The sequence below is a fragment of the Triticum urartu genome, chromosome 3A, assembly GCF_056163025.1.
Source record: "Triticum urartu cultivar PI428250 chromosome 3A, HENAU_Tu73, whole genome shotgun sequence".
Classification (NCBI taxonomy): domain Eukaryota; kingdom Viridiplantae; phylum Streptophyta; class Magnoliopsida; order Poales; family Poaceae; genus Triticum; species Triticum urartu.
Genome location: NC_141875.1, coordinates 245,924,257 through 245,950,704, shown reverse-complemented (window position 1 = coordinate 245,950,704; position 26,448 = coordinate 245,924,257). Strand labels below are relative to the sequence as shown.

Genomic DNA, 26,448 nt, shown 5'->3' with positions numbered 1-26,448 from the left:
GAGCAAAGGGGGGCCCACGAGGGTGGAGGGCGCGTCTGGGGGGGGGGGTAGGCGCGCCCCCTACCTCGTGGCTTCCTCCTTTATTTCTTGACGTAGGGTCCAGGTCTCCTGGATCATGTTCGTTCTTAAAATCACGTTCCCGAAGGTTTCATTCCGTTTGGACTCCGTTTGATATTCCTTTTCTGTGAAACTCTGAAATAGGCAAAAAAACAGCAATTCTAGGATGGGCCTCCGGTTAATAGGTTAGTCCCAAAAATAATATAAAAGTGGATAATAAAGCCCAATGATGTCCAAAACAGTAGATAATATAGCATGGAGCAATCAAAAATTATAGATACGTTGGAGACGTATTAGGCAGCTCCCTCACCTCCTGGCGGGCGACGACCTCGGCATCGTCTGGAAGTTCTCCCTCAAGGGGAAGTTCTCCCTCATTCCCTCGGGGATCTCCTCCGAGTCTTCCTCCTCCTCTTCCTCCCCGCAGGACTCGTCAGAAGACACCCCCACCGGCTTTGGAGTTGCGGAGGCCCCGGCGAGCACCAGCGGCACCAGTCTGCGTGCATCAAACGTCGGCCTGGAGGCAACCAATTTCTCCCAGTCCTTGCGACGGAACAAAGGAAGAAAGGCGCTCGGCGGGTACCCCTGGTTGTCCCCAACCAAGTGGCGTAGGACTGCAGTCAGCTCGTCATAAGGCAGACCCGCCGGGCCCAGTCGAACCTTGTCCTCTTCATCTCCAATCTTCCACAAAGGACATGTGCACGCCTGGAGTGGAGCAACGCGTAGCATCAAGAATTCCCTCGGGAGCATGACCCCCGTCACCTTGGCCACTTTCGCATTGCCCGGCTTCAAATCGGCCTTCATCTGCTCCAACACCGACATCGCCCGCTCATCAGTGAGATGTGCACAAGACCACCCCTTGTCAGATTGGGGCGCCTTCGTCGGCAGTTCCAAGCGTGGATGAGCTCACTTGGCATTCATCATGACCCATTTGGCCCTGATGTTGTCGACCCTCTTCCCGGTGTTTGAGATCGAGTTGGACTGGCCGGCCGCGATGAAATTGGCGCACCTGGAGATGTGGCCACCGGTGACGTGGAGGAAGAAGAAGTGGCGCAGTAGTGCCACGGACGGCATCACGCCCAGGTACGCCTCGTAGTAATAGGCGAAGATAGACAGAAGAAGAACAGAATTGGGATGGAGATGCAGCGCCTGCAGCCCAAAGTGGTCAAGTACCTCGAAGAAGAAGTCAGAGAGAGGGGAAAGACGGAGCTTCGGCTTGCCTCTGACAAGACGGAGCCTGAGGGAAGCACCTTCTTCCCTTTCTTGCTCGCCCCCGCCGTCAGCAAGCGCGTATCGGCTAGGCTCTTCTCCATAACTGTGGGCGCGTCAAGGGCTAGCTCGTACCAGGCCGGCGCCGAGGAGGACTTGACCTTGCGCGGCGCCATTGGACGTGGATGTGGAGCGAAGTCGAGTTGCATCTGGAAGTTTCAGTAACAAGGAGCGAGAAAGGGGATCTGGAGCGAGGCGAGGAAGAAGCAATGAAGGCAAGCACTGTCTAAGCTAGCCTTTTTGTCAAGTTGTGCAGTTGTGTAGGCAGCGTGGGGAAGCAGAGACGCCCACGTCCAATCAACCGCCATGCGTCAGCCGAGGCCGCAGGCTTTTGGGTCCCGTGGCGCTCCACGCTTGAACCTTTGTCTTCGCCTCGAAGCCAAGCCCGAGCGCGCCTTGGGCCCGGGGGCTACTATCGGCATTCTGGGAATGGGGGTCCCCAGACTATCCTGCCTGGGGCCCATGACATGGCTGGGCTGGCAGGTTCGTACGACCCATCTTCATTGACAAGACATTCAAGACCCTCGCGAGGTGCCAAGCCTCATGGGGCAGACGACGCAAGACCTCGTCAAGTGCGGCCTCGCCAGGCAGGCTCACGAGGGGCGGAGAGATCAAGGCAAGGCAAAACTCGCAAGGCCCTCGTGACGTGAGCCATGACGATCGAGACCAGGAGGGCACAAGGCGGGCACCAGACCGCGCAGCGTCCTTGTTTCCTCTTTAGTGCTAAGGGGGCAAGCGCAGGCGTGGAGTACCGAGGCATCAAGCAAAGGTTTCCATATTGGTGCAACGAGACCAGGACCAGAAGGATGACAAGACGGAGGTCACCATGGAGCCCAAGACGGCGTCATCACCAGAGCCTTTTGCAGGCAAAGACCACCTTTTGTCAAGATAGCTTGTACTAGCTGTCCCCTTTCGAATTGGCCATTGTTGGATCCTTCCCACTCAATATTTGGGGAGAGGACCAGGGCCTATATAAGTAGAACTAGCCACCACCATGGGGGGCATTGGATCGACACCATCACAAGTCGGCAGCTGATTCCAATCCTCACACACACAAGCACACCAAACACAAGAACACCTCGACCTCAGGAGGCTGTTCTTACCCTTGTACTGTTCATCATTAGCCCAATAGGCATCCACCACCACCACACTAGAGTAGGGTATTACACCACAACGGTGGCCTGAACCAGTATAAATCTCGTGTCTTTCTGTGTTGAGAGTTCGTTGTGTTCGTCTGCAAGATCTTAGAGAGCTAGGGCATGGATCAATAGGGAGAAAACCTTCATGTGCACCCCAATTTTGATCCTCAAGGGCCTGCTCGAACCCCAGATCTGACATAAATGGCTTCTTCCCCTGGCCGGTCTTGGAGCCACTGAATCCGGCGTTGACCGTCGTGTCATCGGTATTGTCACTGTTGCTTCGACGCTTGTGTCTGTTGCGTCGGGGCTTGCCGTTGCTATTTCTGGCTTCGGAGGTGCCAGGTTCACTTGGATTATTGTTGCTACGTGCTAGCCAGCTATCTTCGCATGCACAAAAGCGGGTCATAAGTGCCGTGAGGGTTGCCATGGACTTTGATTTTTCTTGGCCGAGGTTTCGGGCGAGCCATTCGTCGCGGATGCCATGCTTAAAGGCCACTAGGGCTTCTGCATCCGGACAGTCGATGATCTGATTCTTTTTAGTTAGGAACCTAGTCCAGAATTTCCTGGCTGACTCTTCAGGCTGTTGAACTATGTGACTTAAGTCATCGGCATCCAGAGGTCGGACGCATGTACCTTGGAAGTTGTCGCGGAAGGCATCTTCCAAGTCCTCCCAGCTGCCAATGGAGTTTTCTAGCAGGCTATTTAACCAGTGCCGAGATGGTCCCTTGAGTTTTAAAGGGAGGTATTTGATGGCATGAAGATCATCGCCGCGGGCCGTATGAATATGGAGAAGAAAGTCTTCAATCCATACCGCGGGATCTGTTGTTGCATCGTATGATTCGATATTCATAGGTTTAAACCCTTCTGAGAATTCATGCTCCATTACTTCATCAGTGAAGCAGAGGGGGTGTGCGGCGCCTCTATATCGGGCCAAGTCGCGACATAGCTCGGATGGAGTCCGTCTGCGGTTTTCGGCCCGGACGTGGTTATGCTTGTCACGTCCGGCTAGATAGCCGTCGTCGCGCGTCGGGGCACGCCCCCGTGATCCGTATATTGATCTGGTCTGGCCTGCTCTATTTTTCAGGTCATGCCGCAGGTCATATGTATATCCCCGAGCTGTTGTGTCTCTACCTTTAGGGCGAGGTAGTATGGGCTGGTGTTCGGCTTGAGTTGTCGTTTTGTCCCAGCCACATGGTAGTCGGTTAGCCGTGTTACGAGCTGATGCTACGGGCTCAAGTGCCTCGTCGTCGAACTAAGGTAGCAGTTTACGCTTCGGGTAAATTTTGGTTGGGCGCTCGAGGCCGTATTCCTCGGCTAACAGGACATTAGTCCACCTATTGCTGAGTAGGTCTTGATCAGCTTGAAGCTGTTGTTGCTTCTTTTTCAGGCTCCTTGAAGTGGCAATTAGCTGACGCTTAAAGCGCTCTTGCTCGAGCAGTTCCTCAGACATGATAAAGTCTTTGTTGCCGAGGCTTACCTCATCCTCGGAGAGTGGAAACTAATTACTATCCTCCGAGTCTTCGTTTATGGCCTATTCATCAGGGCTAACTTGACCATCTTCCCGATTGTCCTGTTCGGGGGTTGGCTCGACAGGGTCTTCTTGGTCTTCGATGTCATCTGGAGTATTGTTGTCTCTCGTGACGGTATCGCTGTCTTTTCCACGGTGTGATTTAGAGCGGCGCCGCTGACGTCGGCGCTTTGGTTGTATCTCAGGAGGTCTATCCTCGACCGGATCTTTATCGTTATCGCTGTTACCCTCTTTGGGTGTATCCACCATGTACACATCATACGAACAGGTGGTCGTCCAGCGTCCGGTAAACGGCGGGTTTTGGGCCTGCTCTTCTCCGCATCGTCGTCCATACCGTCGATGTCTTCGGAGCCGTAATCGAGCATGTCAGTAAAGTCTTCGACAGTAGCTATGAAGTGGGTGGTGGGTGGGACGTAAAATTCCCCGCTCTCAGCCCCTAGTCCGGGCTGGGCGTAGTTCGGGCGTTGCTCCTCTGTAATGACGAGGGATCACATCATGTCCAGAGCCTCGCTTAAAGGCGAGGTTTGACCAGGGAGAAGAGAGTCCGTGGAGTACGGCGAGGAGGAGACTCCTTGGCCGAGCTCACATGATGATGACTCCGTGGGTTCGGAGCCAGTGTCCGGAGAAGGGTCCGGCTTCATGATGGTTACCAGCGACACTACTTCCTCCGGCTGTCCCGTACTGGACTTAGTGGCCGCAGATAGTCCGGCGGGCTCAAGAATCCTGTCTTCGGACCTGGCAATGTGCTCCAGATCTAAGGCCAGAGCGGAGGTTGGGGTCGTGAACCCTTGGAAGATCCAGTATCCTCGGATGTCAGTGACATAGTCTAGGTTTCCAAAGCTAGTCTGGTGACCTGGGGCGTAGCTGTCGATCCGCTCCAGATGGCCAAGCGAGTTGCCCGCAGTGCGAAGCCGCCGAATATGAAGATCTAGCCGGGGAGAAAAACCTCCCCTAGGGCAGCATTGTTGTAGATGACTAATGGGGCCATCGAACCTTCTGATGACGACACGGCGGAACTCTCAATGAAAGCACCAATGTCGGTGTCAAAACCGACGGATCTTGGGTAGGGGGTCCCGAACTGTGCGTCTAAAGTTGATGGTAATAGGAGACAGGGGACACGATGTTTAAAATGTGGAATCCGGGGACTGTTACCGCAAAGCCACCCGATAAACACAAGTAACATTGGTGGGAAATACTCAAATGGCTAGTCTCAATAGGAAAGTGACGCAAAATGGGCTATGGGGTTATGAATGCAATGGCAAGGGATAATGTACGAGAGTGTCATCGAGGTTACCGCCCTTGCGTATGGTTGATGGTGTCAAAATGGTGAAGTAGTGGTCGTTGTCCATGACAAGTCCGTGGTGAAGATGAGCGCGGTGATGTCAGTGTTGAACTGTCCCTAAGTAGCCAAAACACGTTAGGAAACGGAAACCGCAACTCAAATTCTCAATGAGCAAAGTGTCAAAAATTTCGGAGAGGGTAGCGTGTAAGTGATGGTGGTTGAGGAAAGCAGTGGTGCCTATGTGGGAATTCAGTGAGGGGGTACTGGAGTGGTGGTGTGGAAGAAGTAGTGGTGGCTAAAAATTTTTGAGGGCAAATTTCAGATTCGTCAGGTTTGGTCAGACATCCGGTATGGGACAGGCGACTGGTGGTAGTCGGACGTCTGGTAACTGCCAGATGTTCGGTGCCTTGGCGATTTCGGGCTGCGGGATGAACTAGGGTTCGTGGGGACAGAAAAAAAGTTGTTAGAATTGGACGAATTTGTGGATGGAATTGAGATAAAACATGGGGGAAAGCTAGATGTACTCGTGGCAAAGCAAATCCATGGATCAAATCCAACAAAACTTCGTCATACCAACAAATCACAAAAAATTGGGGCTATTTTTGGTGAAGATTTTCAGAATTGGGACAAAATCAACAAAATTAGGCTAGAAAAAGAGGGGTGGGGACTCCAAATTCATGATCAACTTTGGCTCATGATACCAATATGATGTAGGGTGGAACCCTAGGGGCCGATCTTTAACGATTAGGAGGGCGATTACCGAAGAACATGACGAACACACGAAAAACACAAGGGGGAAAACTAGTGGAGACACTCAAATTGACTTGATCAAATCACACATGTGCTAGACCCAAGAACACAAGAGGTCACAAAGATCCAAATACAACAAATGAAGGATACAATGTAACACCCACAATGCGGCTATATCTCCCACGTGTCGGGGCACGACTTAGTGTAATAGCCGCATGGTAGGCTTGTCGCAAGAGGGGTAATCTTCACACATCCGATGTACTGAATAAGGAAGGGATAAAGAGTTGGCTTACAACCGCCACTTCATACAAATACAAGTTAAACATACATCGTCAGAGTACAATCAAGGTCCGACTACAGAACCAAAATAAAAGAAGACAACCCCAAATGATAGATCCCCGATCGTCCCAACTGGGCTCCACTACTGATCACCGGAAAAGAAACAAAACAACGATCAAGATCTTCATTGAGCTCCCACTTGAGCTAGGTTGCGTCACCTGCACTGGTATCATCGGCACCTGCAACTGTTTGGAAGTATCTGTGAGCAACGAGGACTCAGCAATCTCACACCCGCGAGATCAAGACTATTTAAGCTTAAGGGTAGGAAAGGGTTGTGAGGTGGAGCTGCAGCAATGTAACACCCCGGTGTAATGATGCTACAGTAACCCCTGGGGTTAAGTTAATCTTTTTGCTAAACATGTGCCTGCTCATTATTGTCTGATGTTCTTTCAAATTCCAGTTGAATACAAAATGCTGTGACATGAAAACTAAAATGTTCATCATGTGGATAATATTCTTCTGGTAATATTGGTGGTGAACCAACATTTTTGCAAAGGGTTTAAGTGGCCTAAGCTACTTAAAACAGTGGCCTAAGCAATAAATTAAATGCCCTTTTTAATTTATAAAATTGGAAACTATTCCAAAATCCTCCCAACCTTTTGTGGCAGTGCACAATAATTCTAGGAATTTGTTTTGGCCCGTGGCATAATTTTGCAAGGTCATTTTTGGCTAAAAGGAAAATGCAAAAGCTGCTGAAAATAAAAAGGGAAAAAGAAAAAGAAAAAGGAAAGCAGAGGGGAGAGAGAGAAAGCCCCTGGCCTCCCCTTGGGCTTCTGTGACGCCCCCGATTCAATCGTACAATAATCATACACGCAAACGTGTACGATCAAGATCAGGGACTCACGGGAAGATATCACAACACAACTCTACAAATAAAATAAGTCATACAAGCATCATATTACAAGCCAGGGGCCTCGAAGGCTCGAATACAAGAGCTCGATCATAGACGAGTCAGCGGAAGCAACAATATCTGAGTACAGACATAGATAAACAAGTTGCCATAAGATGTCTAGCACAAACTGGGATACAAATCGAAAGAGGCGCAGGCCTCCTGCCTGTGACCCTCCTAAACTACTCCTGGTCGTCGTCAGTGGGCTGCACGTAGTAGTAGGCACCTCCCGAGTAGTACTAGTCGTCATCGACTGTGGCGTCTGGCTCCTGGGCTCCAACGTCTGGTCGCAGCAATCGGGTATAGAGAGGAGGAAAAGAGGGAGCAAAGCAACCGTGAGTACTCATCCAAAGTACTCGCAAGCAAGGAGCTACACTACATATGTATGCATTGGTATCAAATGGAATAACGGTATCATATGTGGACTGAACTGCAGAATGCCGGAATAAGAGGGGGATAGCTAGCCCTATCGAAGACTACGCTTCTGGTAACCTCCATCTTGCAGCAGGAGAAGAGAGTAGATGGTAAGTTCACCAAGTAGCATTGCATAGCATAATCCTAACCGATGATCCTCCCCTCGTAGCCTTGTGAGAGAGCGATCACCGGTTGTATCTGGCACTTGGAAGGGTGTGTTTTATTAAGCATCCGGTTCTAGTTGTCATAAGTTCAAGGTACAACTCCGGGTCGTCCTTTTACCGAGGGACACGGCTATTCGAATAGATCAACTTCCCTGCAGGGGTGCACCACATTTCCCAACACGCTCGATCCCCTTTGTCTGGACACACTTTTCTGGGTCATGCCCGGCCTCGGAAGATCAACACGTCGCAACCCTACCTAGGCACAATAGAGAGGTCAGCACGCCGGTCTAAATCCTATGGCGTAGGGGTCTGGGCCCATCGCCCTTTGCACACCTGCACATTGCGAACGCGGCCGGAGAGCAGACCTAGCAACCTCCATTTCAAAGGAAGTTGCATTACGCGATCCAACCCGGCGCGCGCCGCTCAGTCGCTGACGTCACGAAGGCTTCGGCTGATACCACGACGTCGAGTGCCCATAACTGTCCCCACGTAGATGGTTAGTGCGTATAGGCCAGTGGCCAGACTCAGATCAAATACCAAGATCTCGTTAAATGGGTTATCTTGAAATAACCGCGAACACCGACCAGGGCCAGGCCCACCTCTCTCCTAGGTGGTCTCAACCTCCCCTGTCGCTCTGCCACAAAGTAATAGTCGGGGGCCATCGGGAACCCAGGCCCACCTCTACCGGGATGGAGCCACCTGCCCCTTCAACCCCCAACTCCGAACAGTATCATAAGTAATGTACAGAATAAAGTATATAGCATATGCCCGTGATCACCTCCCGAAGTGATCACGGCCCAGTAGTATAGCATGGCAGACGGACAAGAATGTAGGGCCACTGATGATAAACTAGCATCCTATACTAAGCATTAGGATTGCAGGTAAAGGTAACAACAGTAGTAGCAAGGACAGGCTATGCATCAGGATAGGATTAACGGAAAGCAGTAACATGCCACACTACTCTAATGCAAGCAGTAGAGAGAAGAGTAGGCGATATCTGGTGATCAAGGGGGGCTTGCCTGGTTGCTCTGGCAAGAAGGACAGGTCTTCAACACCGTAGTCGTTCTGGGTAGCAGCGGCGTCGGTCTCGGTGTCTAGCGAGAGAAGAGGCGGAAGAAAAAAATAAATACAATGCAAACAAATGCATGACGATGCATGACATGACAAAGCGTGATGCTAGGTGTGCCCAATCGCGGTAGTAGGTGATACCGACGAAGGGGGAGATCATCCGGGAAAGTATCCCCGGTGTTCTGCGTTTTTGGACAAAGGAACCGGAGGGGGAAAGTTGCGAGTTTGATATGCTAGGGGCGTGTGGTGGACGAACAGGCTGCGTATCCGGACTCGTCTCGTCGTTCTGAGCAACTTTCATGTAGAAAGTATTTTCATCTGAGCTACGGTTTAATCCATATTGATTTTAAAAGATTTAAATCATTTTTAGCATTTATCTAATTATTTTAATTCGAAATTTGGATTTATGACATCAGCATGATGTCATGCTGACGTCAGCAGTCAACAGGTGTTGACTGGGTCAATCTGACGGTGGGTCCCGCATGTCATAGACTCATAGTAATTAAACAGGGCTAATTAGCTTTAACTAAATGATTAGGTTAATCTAATCTGATTTAATTAATTAATTAATTAACATTTTAATTATTATATTTGTTATTTATTTTTCTTTTCTTTTTTTCTTAAAAACGTTCTGGTCGTGGGGCCCCCCTGTTATAGGCACAGGGGGCCTTAACGGGTTTTCGGCGCTGGGGCGACGGTTGTCGCCCAAACGGGCGCGGTTGCGGGCGCCGGGTCGCCGGGACACGGGCGCGCTGTCTTGCCGGCAGCCATGGCGGGGCACGACGCCGGCCATGGAAGGGAACGGGCCGCGGCGGATGCGGCGGTAGGGGTGATAGCTGGGGCGGCCGGAGGCGGGATGGAGAGGGCTGGCGAGAGCGACGACAGTGGGCGTGAGGTGAGCGCGGCCATGGCGCCGGCGGCCTGGGAGGCAAGGGGGGAAACGAGGTCAGGCCGGTGCGGCGACGACTGAAGAAAACCCTGGCAGCGGCGGGCGGAGAGGGGGCACCGTAGAGCAGCGGAAGCGGCAGCAGCGTACCCGCGTGCGTGGGGGGAGGCTCGACCTGGAGCGCAGGCGAAAGACCAGGGACGCGGGCGCCGGCAGGGGCTGCACGGGTAGGGCGGTGCCAGTAGCCACAGCGCGGGCGAGGCCATCGGCCGGGCGCGGTCGGCAACAGAGTCGAGCAAGGAGGGGGGTGGCGTGGTCGTGCGGCTGCAGGTGCGGCGAGCGGAGCGGCTATGGCAGGGCTTCGCCCGAGGGAGGGGGGAGGAGGCGAGGCTCACATCGAGGAGCCGGGAAGGGGCAGCGTGTGTCAAGGAGGATGACAGGGACGACGGTGGAGAGGAGAAGCAGGCCGGAGGGGAAGTCCGGCGCGGCGGCGTGGGCTCCTGGCGGCGACGGACGAAGGCGAGGCGGCGACGGGGTTGGCGCCGTCGACGGCGCATGGCGACAGAGGCGAAGGGATCGGGCGAGGAGCTCCTCTCCTGTGTGCATGTCTGTGTGTGTTGTGTGGTGGCGGCGGGTGAGCGAGAGAGGTGGGGATCATGCGGGGAGTGGAGTGATGGGCTAGGGTTCGGTGGTGGGGAGGCCATATAGGCCAGGGCGACTGGGCCGGCCAGCTGGGCCGGCTTTGGCCAGCTGGGCCATTCGGTCCATTGGAGGGGCCTTTTCAATACTTTTATTTATTTTTGTTTTACTTTTCTTTTCTCTTTTTATTTATTTTGTTTCTTCACTTTTTATTTATCTTTCTTTTATTGTTTTATATTTTATTTTAGTTTTGTAAAATAAAAAAATGAACCCGAAATTTGTGTTACCACTAAACGCACTGCCACAAAAAGTTCGACCCCTAATAAAATAGTTTAACATTTTATAAATTATAAAACGCATTTATTTAATTGTTTATGCTAATGTTTAAATTATTTTAGTGCATTTAAATACTTCATAAAAGTGTGGTTTCTCCGTCATTATTACCTATGCACTATCTGGTTCACTCCGAACATTTTAGTTTTAATATTCGAAAAAAAATTATTGTTTGCTGGATTTGAATTTGAATTGGTTTCGAACTAACACGAGATTAGCGACAGTAATCGAAGTGACGTGGCATATCTAGCAGAGGTTTACTGTAGCTTGATTATCCAGACGTCATAGCTTCGGCCCATCCCAGTAGGCCAGCCCAACTCCCCACCACCACCACCATAGTCGCCTACCCTGTTCCTGCGACCGCATCGCTACAGGGGCTCATGGCCACCCGACCACCTCGCCGTCGACGATGTGGGGGAGGATAAGGTCGCCCCGACGCCTCGGGCTCCCTCCCCACTCGCCCACTTGCTCTCTCTGCCTCTCCCTCTCCCCACCAGTGCCCCCTCTCGCTTCCTCTCCCTCGGTTCCCCATCCACGCCCGAGCGCGGTCACCACCGTCCTCCATTGTTGCCACGGCCACCGGCCACCCCGCGTCTCGCCGGCACGTCCACGAGACGCGCAGTCCTCGCCTACACCCTCTGCACCAACCGGACTGAGAAGGGAGCCACCACCGCGAGCCCGACGACCCCTTCTTCCTCCTGCGGCCATCTTCGTCTCCGAAGCCGATTCGCCGCCGTTGGTCATCCCCGAGCACACTGCCACCTCCCTACGGCTCCCGGTAAGCCATCGCGTCTTTCCCCTCTCTTTCCTGAACCTTTCTGCCGCCGTAGCCCCTCCTCCACGTCGAACCCGAACGCGGCTCCGCGCGAGCTCGTCAAGGGCGTAGCCACGGCGACCATAGGGTCCCGTGCGTGCGACCATCGCGCTCACCGCACTATGTAGGCCTCGTCTAGCTGCTTGGGTTGCCCGCAAGCGCACCCCAGCCCCGTTCCCGACGACGGCCAAATTCCAGTGTCCGCCTCGCCGCCCGCCGTCGACGTCCCCGACCTCCACAGCCTCTGCCACCACCCCAGATCGCCTCGCCGTCGTCTTCTCATTCGAACGAGCCCGACCACGCTAAAAACGGTGTCCCGTAGCACCGTTTCCGTCGAGCAACCGTACGCGCCGCCGCCTCTGCTCATCGCCGGCGACGATTCCGGCCAAGTCCGGCCGCGCTACCGCCAGCACTCGACGCGCGACACTGTCCGCGTTCGAACGCACCTGGCTGGGTGTGAAACGGAGCCCTGTGCTCGTTTTCTGGCCGTCTCCGGCGAAGGGCCGCCACGGGAGAGGCTCGCCGGAGCTATCTCCGGCGCTGACCCGACATGGCTTGGTGGGGCCCGCCCCTGATGGCCCAGTTGACTGGGTTGACCCAGTCAACTTCTGACTGGGCCGCCCAATGGCACTAACATGCGGGCCCCACAACGAATTAAACTAATTAAATTGTTTTAATAATTAAAACTAAGTAGTTTAGCTAACTAGTCTATGACAGGTGGGGTCCAGTAGCTAATTAACCTAGGTTTGTTAGTTTAATGCACTGTTAGACTAACAGAGGCTGACATGTGGGTCCTACTGGACCCACATGTCAGGTTTGACCTGGTCAACCGTCTGTTGACCTGCTGATGTCACTGTGACATCATGCTGACGTCATATATCATTTTCTGTAAATAAAATAAATCCAGAAAATAAGAAAATCTTTAGAAATTCAAAGAAATTAAACCGTAGCTCGGATGAAAATGTTTTCTATATGAAAGTTGCTCAGAAAAATCCAACGAATCCAATTGTGCGGTCCTTTCACCTATCACATGCCCCTAGCATGCTGAACATGGAACCGTCCCCTCCCTTTCATCTGTCCGGAATCCGCCTAACACCGGGAATTCATCCTCGGATGTTTATTCCCTCCGTCTGCAACGTGTAATACTATGTTAGGGCAACCCTAGCTCTGCCCGTCGTCATGTTATGCCTTTTGATGCATTGTTTGCTCTATATTTACTGTTTCTTCCCCCTCTTCTCTCCGGTAGACCCCGAGACCGATGATGCCGCTGTGATCGACTACGTCACCGACGACCCCTCCTTCTTGTTTGAGCAACCAGGCAAGCAAACCCCCCTTGAGCATTCTGATATCGCCTATTTCTTTCCCTCTCATGCTTGCATTAGAACTGCTACTGCTTTCAGTATGATCCTACTCTGATGCATAACATGTTGTTGTTACCTGCTTTCATACCTTACCTGCTTATCCTAAACTTCTTAGTATAGGTTGGTTAGAGATCCATCAGTGACCCCACCTTGTCCCAGTTGCCTCGCTTTATGTTCAATGACTCAATCAACGTGATCGACGTCCAGGCCCCGACACCGCACATCACCCCCCTAGTTGTACGACTCTGCAGAGTTACCATCAGGTGCCGAGGGTGGAACCTCTTACATCACTCCTGATGAGATCTCTGTAGTATAGCTATACGGTCGAGGTCATCGAGGGTGATTTCCTCCTTAACCACTTCCGACACGGCTCTGTCGTGCAACCCCTCAAGTGTGAACCTCGAGGGTGGATCCTCTTACGTTCACCTTGATGGTTACATCGAGTGAAATTCACCAGGGGTGATTACTCGGGTTTTCCCCCTTGGTGTTAGACACACAGTTACTATGGTTACTATGACTTTGCACTGGGCCATGTTGCTAAAGGCGGGTCGGCCCTAAGGGGTACCCGTGCGAGCTTAATAGCGAGTGATGTGGAGTCGGGTTGACCTGGAAGGTGCCCGCAAGATACTTAGGAGGCGTGGCTGGGCATTCTTAGCCCTTGCCACAAGTACTCGAGACGGGGCGACGGGGTCACATCGATTATGAGTCTCTGCTCGTTACCGCATGCTCCTAATCCACTACGGTTTGGATATTTGATCCGAGGGGCCTCTGGCCTGATAGCACTAAGCATCACGTGGGCATAGTATGGGCGTTCTGCGTCGTATACATCAGCCGAAGCTTAATACACGTCAGCGACTGAGCGGTGCGCGCCGGGTTGGACTGGTAAGCACCTGCCTTTTTGAAGGAGGTAGCTAGGTCTGCTCACCGGCCGTGTACGCTACGTGCAGGAGTTCCCGGGGAGATGGCCCATGACCCCTGGGGCATAGGCTTAGTCCGGCGTGCTGACCTCTCTATTAAGCCTAGGTCGGGTTGTGGCGTATTGTTTGGCAGAGGTCGGGCATGACCCAGGAAAGTGTGTCCGGCCGGAGTTAATCGAGCGTGGTGGGTAAGTTGGTGCACCCCTGCAGGGAAGAAAACATCTATCGATAGCCTGTCCTACGATAGCGGACACTTGGAGTTGTATCCCGATCAATACAACTAGAACTGGATACTGGTGATGAGGAATTGTTTGTGATGAGAAATGGATAGTATGGCTCGGGGATTGCTTTCTCGCAGGGAGTCGAGAAAGGATCTCCGGCCGAGGTTGATAACACTACCTACTTTACATTATGTTGATTTGTACTCTTCTATATGCTGCAAGATGGTTGAAGATGCTTGAAGATGCTAATCTTTGATAGGCTAGGCTTTCCCCTTCCCTTCTAGCATTCTGCGGTTTAGTCCACAGATACAACCCATTCCTTTGATATAGATGCATACTTAGTTTAGATCTGATGTAAGTCTTGCGAGTACTTTGGATGAGTACTCATGGTTGCTTTGCTACTTCTTTTTCCCCCATACCCGATTGTTGTGACCAAATGACGGATCCCAGGAGCCAGACGATGCCACCGATGACTACTACTACCCGGAGGATGCCTACTACTACGTGAAGACCGCAGACAACTAGGAGTAGTTAGGAGGCTCCCAAGCAGGAGGCCTTGCCTTTTCGATCAATGTTGCTTTTGTGCTAGCCTTCTTAAGGCAAAACTTGTCTAACTTATGTCTGTACTCAGATATTATTGCTTCTGCTGACTCTTGTGTATTCGAGCTTATGTATTCGTGTCCTCGAGGCCCCTGGCTTGTAATATAAAGCTTGTATCATTTTAATTTGTGTCTAGAGTTGTGTTGTGATATCTTCCCGTGAGTCCTTGATCTTGATTGTACACATTTGCATGTATGATTAGTGTATGATTGAATCGAGGGCATCACAAGTTGGTATCAGAGCCGACTGCCTGTAGGTAGCCCCCTTTCCAACTCCTTGGCCGAAGTTGAGTCTAGTCACTGAAAAACTTTTACTAACATTGGATGTGTGTCTTACAGGCCCACGTGGCCATATGGGTGGTATTAGGATATTTTATTCCTCGGCTATACTCTGGGACTCTGATCTCTCTTCTATTCAGGTTAAAATGGTTTTACTAACTCTAACATTAGGATCTTGTGACCACATTCACCCCAAAGCTGGATAAGCCATAGTTTTTCCTTAGAATAGTATTCTGGATAGTATACACACTGTCGTGGTGACAACGAAGTGGTATCCATCGTACCTCTTTCATTATGCATGTTTCATCATGAATGATCCTTTGTTGTTGCAAATGCTCATTGCTGAACTACCCCCTATTACTTGTTAGCAGGATGGTTAGACCCGCTGGTCGTGGCCGTGGTGCTAACGATCCACCACCGCCTGAATTCTTTGCTGGAATGATGCAACAATTTGAGCCGAACCACCAGTTCATGGAAGGAATGATGGCTCAGTTTCCTCATCCGAACATGAATCAACAGCCAACCCCAGTAACTCTGCAGGACTTCATGCATCTCAACCCAACTATTTACCGCAGCTCAACTCAAACCCTTGATGCTGATGACTGGCTCCGCGACATCACGTATGAAATGGAGTCTGCTAGTGTGGCCCTTGCTAGCTATGTCACCTTTGCATCGTTCTTTCTGAAGGTTCTCGCTTCTCAATGGTGGGACAGCCATAGGCGTACCCTGCCTACTGGAACGGTCATCACTTGGCCAGATTTCCAAGCTGCCTTCCGTGCCCGCTTCATTCCTCAGGGAATCATGGACAGGAAAAAGCGTGATTTCCGCAACCTCACCCAAGGCAACAATACTGTAGATGCTTATCAGCGGGAATTTCTGGACTTGTCTTGTTATGCTGAAGAAGACATTGCAACTGATGCTCATAGGCAAGAAAAGCTCCGTGATGGACTTCACCCTGATATTAAGCTGGCACTGCTCGCTCATGACTTTGCCGACTTCGCCACCTTGGTGAACAAGGCTATTCAGGTTGAGACTGGTCTTCAGGAACACTAGGGATCCCTTAGGCGCAGCCGTGACGCAGGCTCATCTTCGGGCCCGTCAGCGCAGAAGCGTCGGATATGGATTCCCCACAACTTGTATCGTCCAGCTGCACCTGCACCAAGACAGACCTATGCCGCACCTCGTTTGCCTCCTCCGCCAACGAGGCAGCCTCTGCGGACTGCACCACCCCAAGCGCCTGCTACCAATCCCAATGATGGTCTATGCTTCAGATGTGGCCGTCCAGGTCACCTTCATAGAGTGCAATCAGAAAAGGAACCAGCTGGCTTTGCCCTCAACTGACCGTAACAACCAGCTCCACAACAAAAATGCTAGACCTTATGGTCGTGGTCAGGCTAATCATGTTGATCTGAATGAAGCTCAAGACCAGCCTGCTACTGTGATGGGTACTCTTCTCGCAAATTCAGTACCGGCTTCTGTTTTATTTGATTTAGGAGCATTGCATTCATTCATGTTAGAAAATTTTGCATATGCACACGACATTTGATGCGAGCCCATGAACACTCCGATAGTGGTACGCACCCCTGTGGGCCGATGTCAAACTACCATGATTGGTCGCGACGTTCCCGTTGAGATTGAAGGGTTGGAATTTCTTGCTTACCCCATTATTCTGGAGTCTTCCAATATTGACCTCATTCTGGGAATGGAATGGTTAAAAGCACACACCGCCTCCATCGTTTGTGCCACCAAAGTCGTTCATCTCCTACATCCTTCCGAGGAGATAGTAAGCTACCATGCTCAACTTGTTCAAAACGCTGAAGCACGACTTTATGTCTTGAATGCGTTGAACGTAGCACCTCTTGAGGGAATTGAAAAGATTCCAGTTGTTCGCGACTTCCTAGATGTCTTTCCAGAAGAACTTCCAGGAATACCTCCTGCCCAGGCTGTCGAGTTCATCATCGACTTGAAACCAGGCACCATTCCTATTGCCAAACGACCCTACAAGATGCCACCTCACGAACTCCTTGAACTTAAGGAGGAAATCGACAAATCTCTTCGGAGTGGTTTCATTCGTCCAAGTTCCTCAGCTTGGGGAGCACCTTCCCTCTTTGTGAAGAAGAAGGATGGAACGAATCGTTTGGTTCAAGACTATCGTTGTAACGCCCCGAGACTGTTGTGCCAGGTGTCCTCCAGTTATTCGTTGTTGTTGCCTTGTCATTGCTGGCGTGTCATGCATTGCATATCATGTCATCATGTGCATTTCATTTGCATACGTGTTCGTCTCATGCATCCGAGCATTTTCCCCGTTGTCCGTTTTGCATTCCGGCGCTCCGTTCTCCTCCGGTGGTCATTTTTACCTTCCTTTCATGTGTGGGGGTTAAACATTTCCGGATTGGACCGAGACTTGTCATGCGGCCTTGGTTTACTACCGGTAGACCGCCTATCAAGTTTCGTACCATTTGGACTTCGTTTGATACTCCAACAGTTAACCGAGGGACCGAAAAGGCCTCGTGTGTGTTGCAGCCCAACACCCTTCCAAAGTGGCCCAAAAACCCACCTAAACCCCCTCCATCATCTCAGTCGTTCGATCACAATCGCGTGGCCGAAAACCGCACCTCATTTGGACTCTCCTAACTCCCTCTACCTCTATAAATAGATCCCTCCATTTCATTTTTGGGTCTTTTCCCCCGAAACCCTAGATCTCTCCTCACCGCGCCGCCTGACGAAAATCAGCTGGCCGGACATGTCCGCCCCGCTCCGCCCGGCCAACCACCACCCGCCACATGTCACGCCGCTGCTCCTCCGCCGCCGCGGCCCACGAGGCCCACGGCCGGCCGGCTCGCGCGCGCGCCTGGCCCGAGCCGCGCCCCGCCTGCCGTCCGACCCCGCCGCCACGACGCGCCTCCCCGGCCGAGCTCCGTCGCCAAGTCCGCGCCCACCGGCCGCCGCCTTCGTCGCCGGCGCGCCACCGCGACCCCGCCGTCCTCGGCAAGCGCCGCCCTCCGGCGCTCGTGCTACACCGCCCCGCCGCCCGGTGCTCGCCGCCCCGCCGTCTCCTCTCGCCGGCGTTGCCCGGATCCGGCCCGATCTGCTCGCCGGCGACCGGATCCGCCCTCCCCTGCCTCCGTCCGACCACTTCCCCGACGAGCTCCCATCGATTCCAGTCAGATCTGTCGCCACCTCGTAAACCGTGCCGGGTCAACCCTAGACTCGAGGGTGAGATTTTGTCCAAGTCCCCGAAATTCCCAGTTTCACATGCCCATCTTCATCGCATCGTAACTTTGCATCCATAGCTCCGATTCATGCATATAGCATATCAAAATGTTCACCTCAGAGAGTACATCATTTCATCTCATTGCATCATTTTCAGTTGAGTTCATCTTGAGGCCCGAAATGCTGTTAGAAGAGTGCTACTTGAGTTAATTATCAGATCTACTGCTCCATTTAGATATTTGTCATTTTTGCCATGATTATTGTGTGCATGATATGCCCATGACCTCTACATATGTTTTGTTAAGGGCTTTGCCATCTTTCCAGATGTGCAATCCATGTATTTTTGTGATGTGTGTGGTGACTAGCACGAGCTTGCAAAGTGGTGCACTTGTTAATGCTGATTTCAGGGACTTAGCATTTCCACTAAGTCCTTGGTCTGTTTATCTCATTATGCCATATGTTCATGATGTTTCGTAGTGATCCGTGCCTCTTTTGAGAATTATCAGTAAGGACGTTGTGTTAATCTTGTAGTGCTCTATCCATCCATGTCTTTGTTTGCAATTATGGAGCACCTTAGCTTGAGTCAATTGAGCTCTACTTTTGCTATTTTGTGAATCTGGGCAGATTGTATACTTGTTAGCGATTTTGCCGAGGATGTTGTAGTTGATCCGTGCATGCTATGTTGTTGTTCTTGCCATGTCTAGCTTGTATAATGTGTATTATTGATGGGTGTATGATTAGCTTGTCATGACTTGCTCTGTAGTGAGTGCATCGAGCTCGTAAACATGCCTACTTGATATCTGTTTCAGCATGCTCCAGTTTTCACTAAGTCTGTGGTCTGATTATGTTTTTGCCATGTTCACATGCTTGCAATTGTATTTTCTGATCCCTTTTGGCTCAAGGTCACTAAGGGACTTTTGTTAAGCTCTTTGAGTAGCTCTATGCCATGCTTTACTTTGCCATGTTCAGGTCCTGTAGCATATAGTTTTCATGCTCCGAAATGTGCTACCTGATCTGAAATTCCAGACAAGTGTTAATTTCACTAAGTCTGAAATCTGTTTACCATATGCATTTTTGCCATGCTTGTTTGAACCTGTTAATATATGAATTGGCTGTAGCTCAGTGCTAGACTTTTGTTAAGCATCATGAATGGATTCCTTCCATGTATTTTTTTTCCATGTTTCAGTGCCGTAGCATGTTCATCTTGTTGCATTTAGTTGGCTACTTGCTGTATATCGCAGACCGGTGTCATATTTGAATCGCTTGCCTTTTCCAAACCGTAACTCCGATTCCGGTGATCTTTATATCGTTTTCAAGCGATTTCTTCTCACCTTTCCAGTGGCATGCTTGGATTTCCATGTTGAGTCCATGTTCAATCATTCCTTGTCAAATCATGCATATGCATCGCATACCGCATCTCGCATATCATACCATGTTCATGTGTTGGTTGTTTACTATGTTGTGTGCTTCTTTCCGGTGTTTGATTCTTCGGGTTGGTTCCGGTAACGTCTCGATTTTGAGGACCCGTTCGTTACGTCCGTTTGTCTTCTTCATGGACTCGTTCTTCTTCCTTGCGGGATTTCAGGCAAGATGATCATACCCTCGAAATCACTTCTATCTTTGCTTGCTAGTTTCTCACTCTTTTGCTATGCCTATGCTGCGATACCGACCACTTGCTTATCATGCCTCCCATATTGTTAAACCAAGCCTCTAACCCACCTTGTCCTAGCAAACCATTGTTTGGCTATGTTACCGCTTTGCTCAGCCCCTCTTATAGCGTTGTTAGTTGTAGGTGAAGATTGAAGCTTGTTCCATGTTGGAACATGGATATTTTGTTGGGATATCACGATATATCTTATTTAATTAATGCATCTATATACTTGGTAAAGGGTGGACGGCTCGGCCTTATGCCTGGTGTTTTGTTCCACTCTTGCCGCCCTAGTTTCTGTCATATCGGTGTTATGTTCCCGGATTTTGCGTTCCTTACGCGGTTGGGTTATAATGGGAACCCCTTGACAGTTCGCTTTGAATAAAACTCCTCCAGCAAGGCCCAGCATTGGTTTTACCATTTGCCACCTAGCCTCTTTTTCCCTTGGGTTAGGCCAGCCCAAGGGTCATCTTTATTTTAAACCCCCCCGGGCCAGTGCTTGTCTAAGCGTTGGTCCAAACTAGAGCCCTTTGCAGCGCCACCTCGGGGAAACTCGAGGGCTGGTTTTAGTTGTACGGATTGCTTATCCGGTGTTGCCCTGAGAACAAGATATGCGCAGCTCCTATTGGGATGTCGGCGCATCGGGTGGTCTTGCTGGACTTGTTTTACCATTGTCGAGGATGTCTTCTAGAACTGGGATACTGAGTCTGATCGAAATGTCTCGGGAGGAGGTCTATTCCTTCGTTGACCGTGAGAGCTTGTCATGGGCTAAGTTGGGACACCCCTGCATGGTTTTGAACTTTCGAAAGCCGTGCCCGCGGTTATGGGCAGATGGGAATTTGTAAATGTCCGGTTGTAGAAAACCTGAAGTTGACCTTAATTAAAATGCATCAACCGCGTGTGTAACCGTGATGGTCTCTTTCCGGCGGAGTCCGGGAAGTGAACACGGTGTTGGAGTTATGCTTGACGTAGGTTGTTCTAGGATCACTTCTGGATCATACTTTTATCGACCGTGCTTTGCCTTCTCTTCTCGCTCTCATTTACGTATGTTAGCCACCATATATGCTAGTCGCTTGCTGCAGCTCCACCTCATACCTTTATCTTACCCATAAGCTTAAATAGTCTTGATCGCGAGGATGCGAGATTGCTGAGTCCCCGTGGCTCACAGATACTTCCAAAACCAGCTTGCAGGTGCCGTTGAACCGTGCAGATGACGCAACCAAGCTCACGGAGGAGCTCGATGAAGATCTTGTCCTTTGGGTTGTTTCATTCTAGTTGATCAGTAGTGGAGCCCAGTTGGGGTCGATCGGGGACCTTTGTCGCATTTGGGGTTCTTCTGTTATTTTGGTTCCGTAGTCGGACCTTGATTGTATTTGGATGATGTAATGCTTTATTCATGTATTTGTGTGAAGTGGCGATTGTAAGACAACTATGTATCTCTTTCCCTTATGTATTACATGGGTTGTGTGAAGATTACCTCACTTGCGACATTGCTTTCAATGCGGTTATGCCTCTAAGTTGTGCTTCGACACGTGGGAGATATAGCCGCATCGAGGGCGTTACAATCGTCCTATCAACCAAGCTACAATTCAGAACAAATATCCCCTTCCTCGGATCAATTATCTGTATGATCAACTTGCTGGTTCATCAATATTCTCTAAACTCGACTTGAGGTTGGGTTACCACCAGATCCGTATTCGTGAAGAGGATATTCCAAAGACCGCATTCGTCACTCATTATGGTTCTTACGAGTACACCGTCATGTCTTTTGGCTTGACTAATGCTCCAGCCACATTCTCTCGTATGATGAACTACATATTCATGGATTACCTCGACAAGTTTGTTGTAGTCTATATGGATGGTATCCTGGTATATTCGAAGAACAAAGAAGAACATGCTAAACATCTTTGACTTGTTCTAGAGAAGCTTCGAGAACATCAACTTTATGCCAAGTATTCCAAGTGCGAACTCTGGTTACCTGAAGTCACCTACCTTGGTCATGTCATCTCCAAGGACGGTATTGCCGTCAACCCAGAGCGTGTTCAGGCTATTCTTTACTGGACCCCTCCGAAGACTGTCAAGCAAGTCAGAAGCTTTCTCGGTCTAGCCAGCTATTGTCGCCGCTTTGTCGAGAACTTCTCCAGGATCACCAAGCGACTGACCAATCTGCTTCACAAAGGCATTAAGTTTGATTGGACAGACAAATGTCAGGAAAGTTTCCAGGCACTCAAAGACAAGCTGACATCTGCCCCAGTACTTGCTCCCCCTTATTCTCGCAAGGACTTTGTCATCTATTGTGATGCTTCACGTCAAGGATTAGGTTGTGTCCTAATGCAAGAGCGCAGAGTGATTGCTTATGCCTCTCGTCAAGTGTGTCCTCATGAAGAGAACTACCCAGTTCATGACCTTGAGCTTGCTGCGGTTATCTATGCACTGAAGCTATGGCGATAGTACCTTCTCGGTAATTGTTGCGAGATCTTCACCGATCACCAGAGTCTGAAGTATTTGTTTACTAAGCCAGATCTGAACCTCCGTCAGCAGTGATGGATGGAAGCTATTGCTGACTACAACTGCGGTATATCCAATATCCCTGGTAAGGCTAATGTAATGGCCGATGCCCTGAGTCGTAAGTCTTATTGCAATAACTACATGGTTCATAAAGCTCAGCCTCGCCTTCATGAAGAGATATGCAAGTTGAACCTTCAACTAGTTCCACGGGGTTCTCTGAATAACCTTGTCTTGGAACCAACTCTTCTTAAAACAATTAAGTATGCTCAAGCCAAAGATGCTCATGTTGATCTGATGAAAAAGGATCTTGCCTTAGAGAAATCCAGAGATTTTTCACTTGGTGAAGATGGAACCTTATACTTAAGAGATCGCATTGTGGTACCCCGATTCGAGCTTATGACAGAGAAGGTGATGAAAGAAGCGCATGACACCCCTCTCTCTATTCACCCGGGAAGTACCAAGATGCATCTAGACATCCATCAGAAGTACTGGTGGTCTAACATGAAGCAAGACATTGCTCGATATATTGAAGAATGTGACGTTTGTCATCGCGTCAAAGCAGAACATTAGAAACTGGCTAGACTTCTACAACCGTTTCCGATTCCTGAATGGAAGTGGGATAAGATCCAAATGGACTTCGTCACTGGCCTTCCCAAGTCTCAGAAAGGTAACGATGCTATCTTTGTCGTCATTGACCAATTATCGAAGGTTGCTAACTTTCTGGCAGTCAAGGAGACTATCACTACTAGTCAATTAGCAAACTTGTATATCTCCCGAATTGTGTCACTCCACGGCATCCCGAAGGAGATCAGTTCAGACCGTGGCAGTATATTCACTTCGAAGTTGTGGGATAGTTTCCAAGAGGCAATGGGAACTCATATCCCAAGGCCAATTCGAGCGAGTCAATCAAGTTCTTGAATACATGCTTCGGGATTGTGTTATTTCTTTCGACAAGAAGTGGGAAGAATCTCTCCGTTATGTGGAGTTCTCTTATAACAACAGTTATCAAGCCGGCTTGAAGATGGCACCCTTCGAAGTGCTTTATGGACGTAAGTGCCGAAGCCCTCTAAATTGGTCAGAAACTTGGGAACGGACGCTCATTGGTCTAGACATTATTCAACAAGCTGAAGAGCAGGTTCGCATTGTCCAGGATAATCTTAAGGCGGCCCAGTCCCGCCAGAAGAGCAACTATGACGGGAAACACTGGGTTCAACTTATCAACCTGGTGAACAAGCTTATTTGCGTGTCACTCCTTTGGGAGGCACTCATCGATTTGGAGTCAAGGGCAAGCTAGCTCCTCGCTACATTGGTCCCTTCCGTATTCTCGCCCGTCGTGGACTGGTAGCTTATCAACTGGAGTTGCCACCTCAGTTCTCTCATGTTCATGACGTCTTCCACGTGTCGCAACTTCGTCGATGCTTCAAGGACCCGGAACGTGATGTGGATCCGGAACTGATTGAAGTGCAAGATGATCTCGCATACAAAGAGCATCCGATCTGCATTCTTGAAGAAGCTGAACGTCGAACATGCTAGAAGGTTACCAAGTTCCTCAAGGTGCAATGGTCAAATCATTCTAAAGATGAAGCCACTTGGGAACGCGAGGATAACCTCCGTGCTGAATACCCCGACCTGTTCCCTTCTACCTCTTAATTCTCGGGACGAGAATTTCTTTTAGAGGAGGAGAGTTGTAACACCCCGGTGTAATGATGCTACAGTAACCCCTGGGGTTAAGTTAATCTTTTTGCTAAACATGTGCCTGATCATTATTGTCTCATGGTCTTTCAAATTCCAGTTGAATTCAAAATGCTCTGACATGAAAACTAAAATATTCATCATGTGGATAATATTCTTCTGGTAATATTGGTGGTGAACCAACATTTTTGCAAAGGGTTTAAGTGGCCTAAACTACTTTAAACAGTGACCTAAGCAATAAATTAAATGCCCTTTTTAATTTATAAAATTGGCAACTATTCCAAAAGCCTCCCAACCTTTTGTGGCAGTGCACAATAATTCTAGGAATTTGTTTTGGCCCGTGGCATAATTTTGCAAGGTCATTTTTGGCTAAAAGGAAAATGCAAAAGCTACTGAAAATAAAAAGGGAAAAAGAAAAAGAAAAAGAAAAAGGAAAGCAGAGGGGAGAGAGAGAAAGCCCTTGGCCTCCCCTTGGGCTTCGGCCAATCCCAGCAGGCCAGCCCAACTCCCCCCCCACCACAGTCGCCTCCCATGTTCCTGCGACCGCATCGCTACAGGGGATCCTCGTCGCCCGACCACCTCGCCGTCGACGACGAGGGGGAGGATAAGGCCGCCCCGACGCCTCGGGCTCCCTCCCCACTCCACTACAAGAAATATGTCAACTAGTGACCTTCTGTCAGTGACCCTGGAAGAATTGGTCATAGATCTATGACCATTTGAGATCAATTGGTCAAAAGCTGTTCGGGGGGCTCCAAACCCTCAACTATATCGACCATTTTGGTCAGAAAGGTCATAATTTCCTTACACGAAATGGTCATAAAGCAGACAACACTGGTATGTTGCCTTATTTTTAGCTGATCACAACCAATATAGATGGTCATAACCTTGTAAATTATGGTGGATTGCTATGACTAGGCGCCACCTCATCAGTTTTGCATATGTGTCATGTCCATGTGTCAATTTTTGCCCTAGGTTGTGAAGCAACCTATATTTCTGTCATTCCCAAAATTCACCAAAAAATCTCATAAATTATTTGGGTCATATCCGCGTCAAATATGTAAAAATCCTCCCTTGCCTTGTTCAAAAATAATTCAACAATATTCATTTTCCTATTCTGTTCACAACAATACTTTGTGAAAGAAGTGCTATTTATATATTCTTGATTGCCCTAAAAATTTTTGGGCACTCTTTCCTATCCAAATCATTGCCTCATGAAAAAATTCAGCTCCTTTTGCCCAGTAAATCTTCCTCGGCAAATTTCCAAAGTTTTTTCCACCTAGAAGCATTGTGAAGTACCATTTTTATATATCCAAATGACATGAAATTTATATAGTTCCTTCATATGCCTAAAATATCACCCTCCTCCAAATTGCAGCTCAGTCAAATCATCTATGTGAGCCCAGGTTCAATTTATATTTTATGGCCAGGTTGGCACATTACAAAGCAAGTGTTATCCAGATCCCTCCTATTACCCTCAAATTTTTTGGGCACTCCTCCATACCCAAATCATTGCCACATGATAATACTCAGCTCCATTTTCCTAGTAAATCTTTCTCAGAAAATTTCCAAAGTTTCTATCTCGAGAGAAGCTTTGTGAAGTAAGTAGTAGCTAGGCTTACCCAAATGATCTGAAAATTTACCAGGGCATGACCATACCTATGTAACTTACCTACACCAAATTTGAGCTTATTTCATTTATCCAATTTCTCTCGCTAATTTCCCAAGTTTCTGTCCAGGGAATAGCATTGTGAAAGAAGTACCACTTTGGCATGTCCAAATGGTTTCAATTTTCTACAGTGCTTTCCTATGCCCAAATAACTACCCCCACCAAATTTCAGCTCAATCCATTCATTATTTTGAGCCCAACTTCAACATTCATATTTCTGTCCAGTGTGGTACTTTGCAAAGCAAGTACCATCGAGGATCCTTCTTTTGAGCTAAAAAATTGTGAAGACAATCTCCTTAGTAGATGATCATTCTCAGCCAAAACTCACGCCCATTGGACACGTGTATTTCCCGTGTCGCTAATCAAACACTTGGGTGCTAATTCATGTTTGAGCATAGTTTGGTCTCCTCGTGAGAATCTTATATTGTAATTTTCTTCCTAGCACCTGCCTGGGGGAGTACCCAACCCCCTAGACATGCCTAGGCCACCCAGAACACATGGCAACGCCACGATCACACGGTGACCACACGGCGGGCATACGAGTTTACGCGCTCTAGAGTTGGGGCCCTCGGCCACCATCCAAACCTCGATGTATTGCCACCAAACCATGTATTTCTGATTAAGTAGATACTTATATACCTAGAAATGATTTTTGTAAAAAATAAAGAGCAAACTATGAGGCAGCTGCAGTTCAAATTTTACCTTCTTCCTACTGAATCGGCAGAAATTTGTCTTTTTCACAAATGGTGGATCAAAACTTTTGACACCCAATAATT

The 26,448-nt window shown here is 49.4% G+C and overlaps 1 protein-coding gene across 1 annotated transcript; it reads left to right on the top strand.

The window, feature by feature from the left end:
* Positions 1-9,665: 9,665 nt before the first annotated feature.
* LOC147979354 (uncharacterized) lies at positions 9,666-15,998 on the top strand. The gene is made up of 2 exons (XM_087515166.1): positions 9,666-9,824; positions 15,465-15,998. Exons 1-2 carry the CDS (start codon positions 9,666-9,668, stop codon positions 15,996-15,998), a joined length of 693 nt encoding a protein of 230 aa, XP_087371292.1.
* The last annotated feature ends 10,450 nt before the right edge of the window (positions 15,999-26,448 follow it).

Bases quoted from the DNA above. Each gene is read 5' to 3' on its own strand.
- LOC147979354 (XM_087515166.1), top strand. From the start codon at position 9,666: ATGGCGGGGCACGACGCCGGCCATGGAAGGGAACGGGCCGCGGCGGAT. The intron at 9,825-15,464 runs GCAAGGGGGGAA...ATGAATCAACAG, and splicing joins TGGCGCCGGCGGCCTGGGAG to CCAACCCCAGTAACTCTGCA.